The following is a 12045-nucleotide window of genomic DNA, read 5'->3' as shown; positions in this document are numbered from 1 at the left end:
GGGGGACAAAAATTGACTGTGGCCCTTCCTTTTCCATAAGTCTCCGCCTCCTAAGCCCCCCCACGACAAAACGGGCAAGGGATTGGGGGGAATTTTTCTTGAAAATTTATTAGTATTTACAGCCAGAAAAATTTTTATCATCTGTAAATGAACAAACCTGTATCATTAAATTAAAACTAAAAATGTATATCTTTTTTTAAATCAGAATTTTCTATTTTTTCAGCTATTTTGGGGGGGAAAGTTACTTCCTTGATCTACAACACATACTTTATTAGGAAATTTGCTACAAATACACAAAAGTAGAGAAAATGACATTATATGTAAATCTATTACCTATAAATATAAAATCTTGGAACGTAACAGAAAAATGCTCATCTTTTGTAATGACTTAATTTTTTAAGCTTAATAGCATAAGTAAAGTCAACTATAAATGATGTATGTGTAAATCAAATTCTGAATTGTGAAAATCATAGCCACAAACACTCAACAAAACAACTTTTCAACATCCTTGTTGTAAAATTCTATAATTTGCAAATGCCCTCTGTTGCACACATGAAAAGACCAATGAAAATAAGAAAGGTGAAAAATTCTCTAACTACATTGAACCAATTAATTAAATATATGTCTTGTATCATGGATATGTCTGTATTACCTCTTAATCTTTGCACTTCAGTTCTGAAGTTCAACTTTGTTTTCTATTTGGATTATTCTTTATTCTCTTCTTCTTTGCAGAAACATATGGATGATGCTTGGTCTCTCCACCTTTCTTTTTACCCAGTTTTCCTTTTTTTCTTTTCTTTGGTTCATCTTTTCCTTTTTCTACAACAACTTCCTTTTTTATTTTCTTCTGTTAATCATCTATCACTTCTTTTTTGATAACAAATCATCTTCAGGTTCAGTTTTTACTTGAACATTGTCCTCTGATTCCTGTTGATTTTGTTGATCTCCTTCTTCATCAATATGGAACATGTTATCAAAATCAATTTCTTGTGGAGGAGGTAAATCCTGTGGTGGTTTCTTTTCCTCTCTAATTTTCTTTGTCTTTTCTATTTTGGGTCTCAAGCTTAGCTGCAGTTCATTTGTATCTGTTAGAAGGTCATCATCAAGGGTACCAAAACTTAGGAAGTCAGATTTCACGTTTCACTCCCTGTGTTTTCTGGTCTTTAAACCCTGTCCTGGGAAAAAATATCCTTTCCTTTTTTTTACTTCGCTTCAAGTGATAGTCTCTTTTTTGTTCTTCTGTAAGTGGATAATGAGCTGGAGTATTGGCCTTATTTTCTGTCCTCAGTTTCCATTTATCATTCTCATTATCATCTACTTCATTCCACTGCCAGCGTCTTCTTCCTCCATGTCACCTTCAACAAGTTGAACAGCGTTACACATTTCAACATACAACTGATTAAACCTACAGGAAGGCTCTTTCACGGATGGTCTTAGTCCTATGACCATACAATGATGTTTAAGGCCAAGGGTCTCATCACTCTGGAGAATTATGTCAAGGCCATAAAGTGCAATAAATGGTATACCCTTGTTAGCACACCCAGGAAGGAAGGTTTTGACCAGAAATCCTGGCTGAACATTTTTCTTGGCCAAGACTGCAACAATCTCATCTCTCTCCAAAGCCCTCATGACTTGATTGTATCCCATTACCAAGTGTGACATAGCTTCCTTCCTTTCCTGGCTTCTTTGACTTGCTTCTGCATCAGTATTTTTAAGAATCTTCTTTTCATACTCTTCTAAGAAGCATTTTCTCTCTTCTTTCTTGAATTTCCGTAACTCTTTCCATGGGGGTTTACTCGGGGCCTTCAAGCCAGAAAAAACTTTCTGTAATAGATTTCTTATGGAATCAAATATGAATCACTGACTGCTGGCCAATCAAGAGAAAATGGACTTTCTAATGTGTTTTTTACAACAACCTTTTTTTTCATTCCTTTTATAGACTGACGCTGCTCACGTTCACTTAAGACCTGTACTGCCTTGGGCTCAGAAGCCATTGTCAAAGAGTGTTACTTTAAAAAATCAAACAAAACAAAAGCTAAGATTTCCACAACAGCGTAAAGTATAATTATATGATTTCTTTAAAAACAGCAAAAATAACAGTAAACAATACACAACACATCCACAAAGGAAGCAGAAAAATTCACAAATCACATACAAAAGTCTAATACAAAATAATGATTCTTTTGGAATATCTTACAACATAGCAACACTTTTGATGCCTATAAACCAAGAAAAATTAAACTTAAGATCCTTCCTCAATGTCAATAATGCCAAAGAAAGCCAACATTGTTGAAGTATAGTGAGGCAGATATGCATAAGAGGAGTATGTAATGAGTCCAAATATTGACAGAAAGAAAACATTCATAGCCAATTTCTCATTGGGTTCAAGCATGTACAAGGCTGTGTTCAGTTCATAACGTCGATACCAGTTAGAAAAGGCTTTGCGAATTGGACTTAACATTTTACCAATATTACTTTGTTAACCTCTGTTGCCAATAAAAAAAAGAGCAAACCTAAAGTGTCTATTCTTCGGCTTTTCTTCCGAAGGAATTTCCTCGATTTTGGGAATCTCAATTTTCAGTTTCTTCAGTGCTTCTTGGACACAGCTTTGGTACTGCTTGAACACTGGCTCACACGTGGAGTCGTCCAGAACTCCTCGCAGGAACTTTTCACTGTACCACTGATTGAAACAGTTGTCATACAGTGACTTTAGCTCTTGGCAATCCTTGCTCACACTGTTCATGGGAAATGGTTTACAGAAGAATCAAAAAGATTTTACAGCATACTAACAATCTGTGATGAATTGGTAAATAAGAAGTTTTTAAAAAACAATAAGTTCAAGTGTAAAGCAATGCCTAGGGTATTACTGTAATTACTAGTAACTGATAATAACGACTGAAAAAAATTATTAAGTAGACTTATTTTTCTTTCTTGAGTCCACCACCTTGTATATCTTAGACAGCAAGTAAGCCGAGGCTCCAACTTCACCAATTACTGCCCCAATGCAGCAAGTCAAAGGCCAAACCTGTGATGAAACAAATATCAGTTAATTTACAGAGAAGTAATCCCTTCCTAAAGTCTACAGTTGTGGCATGGAAGGATACATGAATTATAAATGGTCAATTAACCCATTGCCTCCAGGAGAAATTTGGGTACACTTGGCAAAACATGATTTAAATGTTTTTGCATATTCCATGATGCACAAATTTCATTTTAGCAACTAGATCCAACCCGTAGTAGCCTGATTATGTAAATTAGGTGTATTATTACACTATGTAAAAGATGGAATATGTTTTACAGAGGAATAAAAACAGGATTTTCTTTCATTTCTGTAAATCTTCTTCTTTCCAATAAGGGATTGTATGCAGTTACATACAAGACTGCTATTCCTTCTTTTGAAATAAGAGATTGTATGCAACTATATATAAGAGTGGTATTCCTTCTTCTGAAATATGAGACTGTATGCAGTTATATACAAGGCTGCTACTCCCATGGATTCAGTACTTCCCTTTTGTGTGTTTAAATTTAAGAGAGTCACACAAGCAGAGTGCCATATGACAAAATGAGTGGCTTGCACAAGGAGACTGCTCATGGAAACTGGAGTAAAGATTACTTCAGGTTCACAGCAGCAGCAAGAAAGTCTACATTTTTGGTGTGTAATATCTTCCAAGGATAAAAAACAGATGATTCACATGCAAAATATCACTCTTTATACATAACAATAACCAATCAGAGAATTATTCATCCTGTTCTATCTCAGGCAATGCCCAAGGGCATGTGACATGACCGCATAATGTCTTCTGGAAGTTCATGTCATCCATAGCCATGACGAAACCAACCATGACATGACCTACATGTCATCCAGGGGCAATGGGTTAAGTTAGTCTAGTTGAATGGGTAAATGATAGAAATAGGAAGGATAGAAATGAAAATTAATAACTTCCCAGAGCAACAGATGTAAATGACATTTCTCTGGTATTTCTGATGAAAATATAAATCAAAATAAGTTCATCCCATCTCACACTTTGCAAAGTTATTTTCTCACTTTCACATTTTCTACATTTTCGAGTATTGCATGTAACTTCCACCTCTATAAAATATCTATTTACTTTCTTTTACAATACAAAACAAAAGTTCCCTACCCTAATCCAGTATATTTTCAAATTTTCCTCACATAATTTTGACAAGTGCATATTCAAGCTAATAACCAAAGTACCTGATATATCTACAACTAAAGTGAAAGCTGCCACAACCTGAACACTGCAGTAATGCCCAAAACCTCAGAAAACCAGACCTGCCAAGGTGTGTCCCAGTCCAGTGGAATAGGCAAAGCACCAAACCAAGCTCCCACGACTGCGGTGAGACTCTGGAGTACAGGTTCTTCCTCAAAACTTGCTCTGTAAATGCATTTTTCCCATTTTTAAATCATGCATGTAAATTTGTGTTTGATATTTGCACAGATAAATGATACCTCACATTTTATATAAAGAGTGTGACTCCATTTCATATAAAATAAGTTGGCAGTATTAAGTGGCAATAATAATAGTAATGTAGAAAAATTAATTCAAGCTATGATATGCTATTAAAAAAATAGTAACTATGAAAAATTGGAAAACAGTAAAAATCATACATTACACAAAACACCAATCATTAGTAACACATACAGATAAGCCTTCAGAAGGAGGAAATATGTATCCCAACTGTGACAAACCAGATAATTTACAGAAAAATATGACAGAAGAAGCCACCATACAAAAATTTGCTTTTTGGATAGCGATTCTCACTTTGCAATAAACCTAGTTGACGTTCAGTGTGTTTTTTCTACCATTATGTTAAACACAGCACAATATAATTATCATTCGAAGAAAAAAGTACCAGAGGAGCACCAAGAAACTGTATACTAACCTTTCAATAATAACACCAAGAGCACCAGGGCCAAGGGTTACAAGGGGTCTGACAAATGCTAGAGATGCAACTAGTATGCTGAATGTGAACGTCTCCTCAATATTCCTGTAAAATAAAAAAGCAAATGAGTCAACAAAAATTATAAAATTGGAAAAACAATGAATACAAGTCAAACAGCATCAATGAGGCTTGTCAAGTGGCAAATCAACGAAACTGCCTCATCAAAGAAGAATAACCTCAAAATAACAGCAATCTCCCTCACCAAACCACTAAAATGTCACACAAAGATAGAAAGGAACAAAAATAAATAAGTGAACAAAAGTCCAGTGAAATATCAAGCAACTGGGGACTGCTTCTGCCCATGCCAAACCAAGCTGGGCACTTTGTACTGGCAGCCACTCAAGTGAAAGATTAGAAGCAGGGAAACCAGACATTTTCCATTTCTCTAAAATTTTGACAGGTACATATATGATCCTTCAGTAAATGGGGTTAAAAATACACTTCAAGCATTCAGGACCAAAAAAGTATGTAGTTCTTGAGTGCATCAATGTGCATGGAGCAGATACCTGCCATCTGCCATATGCAATCAGTGCTTCAGGGCAGGCATAGAAACAAACCAATTTCAGGATATTAGCAAAGAACAAAAAGATAATATCAAAATAAACACAGCATAATAATGCCCTTTCTGCAACAGTGATGCAACCTGTTTATGAGACATCAACATAAAAATATTGATTTTCTGGGAAAATATACATTTAACCGAAGTTACATGTTTGCAAGTGCCTGGCCCAAAATTTCTGAACAAGTGCCAGATTTCCAGAGGAATTGAATTACAGGTAGACAGATTAATGAAAATCATCTTGTATTACATATTTTGCATATCGCTAACAAGTTTCTCATTATACATATTCAATGACAACACATCAATGTCTTTTTTTGTGTTTGGGCCAAGAAACAATTTCTATAAACCTACCCATAGAATAACTACATATTTGTGCAAAACCAACACTACTATTAATGCTCTACAAAATGGAAAACAACACAATCCAAATTTCTAGAAAATAGCGAAATTTACACTATTCTGAATAAAGAATTACAAAAATACTTACTCAATCAAATATGCTCCGTACAGCACAGTTACAATGTGTGTGAGGCATACACTGAAGATGCTGAGAATCACCACCAAGAAGAAATCGACAAGCTGAAACAAGAAAAAAAGTCGTAATGTTATGTATTGTTCCTTATCTAGATTACATTTGAAGTGTAAAACAATGTTATTTATGTGATGTAAAGAATATTTTACTGATAAATTGATGAAATGTCAGACAACTTTCCTCTACGATATTTCCTGCACAAACTGAAAATTTTATAAAGCTATTTGATACTAAGACATGATAGTCGCGGTGGCTCTTTTGGTCTTCATCCATCATTGTTTATGTTCATTTAAACTGACAAGTACTGTCTAGAAGCATATTGGAGAAAACAATTCCTGTACATTAAACCAATGACCACTACCCTTAACTCAACATGCAAGGACCATTTCATGTTTCTTATCGGGCATTACATACTCCAACTTTTCAAGGCAATTAAGAGCCATTTTTTGTATCATAAAGATATGTGAATTGTTGTATAGGTAGGTGTCAGATGGGAAATACATTGAGTTTGTGGGATATACACTGATATATTTAGGAATTTATCATCAAATAAGGAACCAGTCCCAGCTTTATTTTGTCAGAATGTTTGTGGAGAATCTTTGCTAACCTTAACCCCTATGATCTGGATGACATGACCATCACATCAAGAAAAAATTTGCTTTGTGGGGCAGGTGTTGTGAACATGCCATTATGGAAAATACTGGGTAAGGGCGGGGGTGATGGGAATTTTGAGAACTTTGGCTGAAGACTGGAAGGACGGGAATGGCTCGCCACAAAGCTCTTGGAGGGTAATTGGACTCAGTGAGAATTTAGAAGGGGGTCTTGCATTCTGCTTCCCCAGCACCCAAAAAAATAATTACCAGTTATTCAGTACAGATTAGTCTTTACAGATACATACTGTTTATTCTTTAAATATAAGAAACTAAATATCTCTGTTTCCCTTTCACATAAAGTACCTGTATATCTTTCTCTATTGCAGTAAATGATTCCTAACCTCAAACTTGACCAAAGAATTCATAGGTTGAATGCAAAAACTATTGGGTGGGCTGAAGAGTCTTCAAAATATTGTTTTTGAACTGCCTTAAAAAATCTATATATTTTTCACTATTTTCTTGAATTTAATTTTCCAATTTTAAGATAATTTGATTTAACAATTTTCTAATATAGAATAACAAAAACAAATAACATGATAGCAAATAAAAATCATACAGTTTCCCTCTCCATAATCTAAGGCACGTTCCACCTATAATATTTCCAGTGTAACTGACAATAAATCATTACATAACTAATGTAAAAGCAAAATACTCTCAACCTTCATCCTTTACTGATAAAAAATTGACTTAAGTGTTTTTATTTTACCACATATGCCTTTTTTTGGATAAGAACAATCATAAATCAGAAAGTTCTGGATATTCAATTCCTCTACAGACAATGACCATCGAAAACTGCTCTTGTCATGGTGCTTATTATTTAATAAAGTTTGATAATTTGTGCAGTATGGACCTAGTAAATTGAATACATGTATGCATTTGCTGTATTGGTTGTCGCACAGTATACACAGATGATATATCCAAGAGGTATACCATAAAATAAGGAGCCAGTCCAAGTTTTATCCTGCTAGAATATTCATGAAAGGATGTTTGCCATCAGCATAGCACCAATAGGAGCAGAGGTAGGAATGATCAATATGCCAATGTCAGGGTTCGACTTTATAAAAAAGACAAAGGAATCAGAACAGTCAAGGTCAACGGAAAAACACCAGAGGAAACATACAGAAAGGTTTACTGATAAAGGCACTAAATTACACTACACATACACATAACCAAATGTGTACAATCAGGAGCGTGGGGAGAGAGAGAGGATCCAGCGGAGCAGGCGAGGTCACATGGCGGAAGGGAGCACACAAGTCAAAGTCACGGGACAACTGCTGAATTTTTTGCTGGTGCTCCTTTTATGTGCCGAACCGATGTATAGGCTAGATACCCTCGTTCCCCCCGAGGCGTACGAGCCAATCGGAAAGGACTTAATCCCGCCTCACAGAGTGAGGTAAACATCGGCGAAGGTGCAGAGTAATCTCGCAGTTGTGACAAATGCTAATGCCCTGATGTAACTATATATGACAAGTTTTTAGTCTCACATAGCCATCCAATCTTGCAATTATTATTCCTTGTTTCAATTATGGACATTTTAATGTGTGAAACTGTTGTTATTTACCATCACAAATTATTAAATGAGTTTTGGTAACTGTTTACAAAGTGACTGCACCCTCTGATGGCAAGTCACCATTACTTCAGCCACTTCTGTGAAATCCATAAACATCCCTGTATGAACCAAATACCTTCTCCCAAAACCCGGAGGCTCTGCCCCTAGACCTCCATCAAATCACCATATTTCCCTATCAGGGGCACTGCACATGGACCTCTACCTGATTGCCATGAAAATTGCTCTCCACACAGCAAGTTTCTGACGTTCTATGGCAGATTATTTCATATATTAGTTAGCATTCCCCTGCCCCTTCTTTTTGATATTGTCATTATATGTTCCCATACATTTATACCAAATTATTACATGTTGAATAACTTTCTTATTATCAACATGCAAAGGAAATACCATATATGAAAGACATTTTATCTTCTGTCCATTACAAACAAAATTTACATTGTTTCTATATGGCTGTGGAAAAAACTGAAACTATACCCTATATATACCACTTAAAGACTGAAAGAATACTCCCTAAAAGATAAAATGAAATAAAATTATTATGTATAAATAGATTCCTAAAATGAGTATAAAAATGAATAAATATACAATATGATTGCCTAAATTCCTCTTTCCTTCCCATAACATTAATTTACAAGTTTACTAACATTTAACCTGTTGTTTTTTGTCTGAAGAGCAAAAACAAATGTTCCTTACATATTTACTTGTTCTCCATGGTTCAGTGATGGAACGGTTGTGCAACATATATCCTTTTCATGAGGTTTTACTGTCCATCAGTTAGTTGCAACTCTAATCAATCCTAAAAGGTTTATTGATGCATAACTGTAATGGAAAAGGAAGGGAAAGATAATACCAGACAATTATACCAGATCCACTATTTGGTAAATTCAACTTCTCAGTAGTATTTATCATTTTTTAAATGGTGAACCTTTTTATGGGAAAGTATCATAATTTTTTCCTTGCACTTGCTTGTCTCGGTGGGAGAATATCAGTAGTTTTCTTCTCAAAATGCTAACAATTCCCTAAGTAACATATAACTTGATTATATAAGATACACATTTGCTTCAAACCTGAACAAGAGAGAAAAAAGTAACCATGCATGGATATTTTTTTTTCTTCTGATGAGTAAATTATCAAGTCAAAATGGTATTCATTTATAAATGATTTACAAGGGAAAAGCAAATCTAGGGAATAGATCGTTACATCATGGATTTATTTATATTTTTTTTTCTACTTAACATTTTTATATAATTTTTAAACAAATTTCTAGGTCAATGGAAGCATATATCTTTAGTGAGAGTAGGCTGTAAGCTATGCATGGGAATTAACATTCAATTAGGAAATTGAAAATGGGAATGTCTGTTTCTTCATATACTTTCTTACACATTTCATTTCAAATATTAGAAATAAGTGAAAATGTTTGGTTAGACTTCTTTATGATTGTTTATTTAATATCAGCGTTTACAGTGCAAGCACTAGAATTACCAGATAAAATCCCCATTTGATAACCTGCAAATTTATTTGGCCAGCTGTACATAGTACATAGAATCAACAGAAAAATACTCAGAAAATTCTGAAGAACAACAAATCCACTTGGAATTGCAAATTAGTAAGGTATTTTTGGTAATTTTCTAGAATCACTCCACACCTGATAGGTGGAGAGGGCATGAGAAATTGTGAAGAAATGGCAGGCTTAGATTATATAGCACTTATGTATTTTTGTCATTCCAATCCCCTGGAATACGAGATCCCCAACATATCTGACCGGCAAGACAGATCCCTGACAGGCATCAGTGACACACCTAGAGAGTGATGTCATAACCTAGCTGTAGTGAAGGCACCATAAGGTAAGCATATCTCATCATATGCTCAGTTCCGAGTTACTGGCAAGTTAGAGGAGTTATTGGATGTTCATAATGTTTTTATGTTTTTTCTATTACCGGTTAATCTTTACGGTATGGACACACTAATGAAGAGCAAATTGAAGATGATATTCTTGTAGAGGACTAAAAGTTGCAGTCATTTGTACAAGAATAGTTTGCATACACAAATGATAATGCCACAAATGATAATGCCATAAAAGAAAAAGATTGTAGAAAGTGCCAACAACAGCCCAAGGGTCAATTGAAAGCTTCCGAGTTTAGCCCTCTCTTTGCCATGCATACTGAGGTGAAGACAATATTTCCTGGGTTTAGCTTAGGTGTTAGGTTAGGAAAGCCCCCTCCCCCAGGTAGTGCCCTAAGGGAAAACACCAGTCACGGCAACTTAAATCATAAACAAATTTTGTGATGTGGAGCTGGGGACTTGGTCTCTGGCAATACATCCATACTGTAAAGAATTACCTTATTTACTATTTCTGCTTATCTAAATTAATAAACATTCATATGACTCTACTGATACTAATTTAATGGGTAGTGATATGCAGACCTATTCTAAAAAATTACCCCTATATAGTTCCCTCACTTGCAACCAATCATGAAAGCCATCATATTGCCTTAATTCTCTCTATCCTCTTTTACACAGAATTCATCATGTGACTTTCTGGAAATCCTTACCAGTACTTCTACTTCTAGCTTGTTGTTACCCACAACCCCACTAACCTCCCATTGTCTACTTAACTCCGTATCGCATCTACCGACCTTCCCGGCCTTATTCCTGGCCTTCCCCTTGCCGAATCCCGCAGTAATGTGTCCTTCGCCGCTGCCTCCTCCTCCCGGGTGCAACGCCGAGGCCTCCGGAACCACGAACTGCAGCGCCACTTGCAGCACCACCACGACCAAGCTGTAGATCCTCAGCGCCCTCAGACACGCCTGCAGCTCGAACTCGGACTGCACCAAGGTCAGCAGGAGTCCCAGACCGAGGACGAGACTCAGGAGGTACTTGCAGGTCAGCAAAATGGGCAGCGGCTGATCACGCGCCGCCAGAGCCACCATCACTTCAAGGAATGTAAACAAGGGACGCGTTCGGATTCGTGCAGTCGACGTCTGTTGCAAGGCGGATTTTCTCGGTTAAAGATGCTTTTCAAGTGTAACAGAGTATCGTGTGTTGTCCAGAAGGTGTAATTTCTTTATTCATAAGCCTTTTGATATATATCAAGAAAAATGGTAATGTTCATTAACAAAATTCGATTGTGTTACAAAATTCTCTATAGAAGTGTTGCGAAATATCCAAAAGTCTGTGTTATGCAATAACATTTAATAAATTATCAATATATTACTTTACGGCTTATTTTATCTAGTAAAAACCACAAATTTATCATATTTTTTCCCCCTAGATGGCGAAAGTTTGCGTCATTCAATGCGGACGAAGGATCGAGAGTGTTCGAACACCTGCACGGAATTCCCTGTCAAATGCTAATAATTAAAATCTATTTGTTAGCAGCGAATGAGAGAGGCGAAAACAAGACATGAGTTGAATATTGACTAAATAACTGTACTGACTGCAATATTATTTCTATATTTGAAAGGATGATGGATATGGATAATAGAGATCAAAATGTACTATACAATTATCAATTTAACATGTATTTGAATTGAATTTTTTAACTACAGTAAAGACAAATCATGACCAAATACGTGAATGTCTTATGTAACATAATAAAATGAACTTGTTTTAATAATATAAAAATACACACAGCAATATAATACTAAAGTAAGAAGCACCTTTCACAATACTACAATAGTACCGACACTCGTAATGGGGATAGAAAGATTTTAATAATCGAGATGATGGTAATAATCAACGACGAGATATTAAAGTATTATTA

At 35.5% G+C, this 12045-nt stretch overlaps 1 protein-coding gene and 1 pseudogene across 1 annotated transcript; both read right to left on the bottom strand.

Moving 5' to 3' along the window:
* Positions 1-659: 659 nt before the first annotated feature.
* Positions 660-2031, bottom strand: LOC119597782 (annotated as a pseudogene).
* LOC119597783 (phosphatidylinositol-glycan biosynthesis class F protein-like) lies at positions 1937-11234 on the bottom strand. The gene is made up of 5 exons (XM_037947419.1): positions 10919-11234; positions 6015-6106; positions 4906-5010; positions 4295-4397; positions 1937-3025 (listed from the first exon to the last, which is right to left on the bottom strand). The coding sequence occupies exons 1-5, from the start codon at positions 11210-11212 to the stop codon at positions 2909-2911; spliced, it is 711 nt and encodes a 236-aa protein (XP_037803347.1). The 5' UTR covers positions 11213-11234; the 3' UTR covers positions 1937-2908.
* Between the last annotated feature and the right edge of the window lie 811 nt (positions 11235-12045).

This window comes from Penaeus monodon, chromosome 40 (assembly GCF_015228065.2).
Source record: "Penaeus monodon isolate SGIC_2016 chromosome 40, NSTDA_Pmon_1, whole genome shotgun sequence".
Classification (NCBI taxonomy): domain Eukaryota; kingdom Metazoa; phylum Arthropoda; class Malacostraca; order Decapoda; family Penaeidae; genus Penaeus; species Penaeus monodon.
Note: the sequence above shows the minus strand (reverse complement) of the source record. Positions and strands in the feature narration are given on the sequence as shown.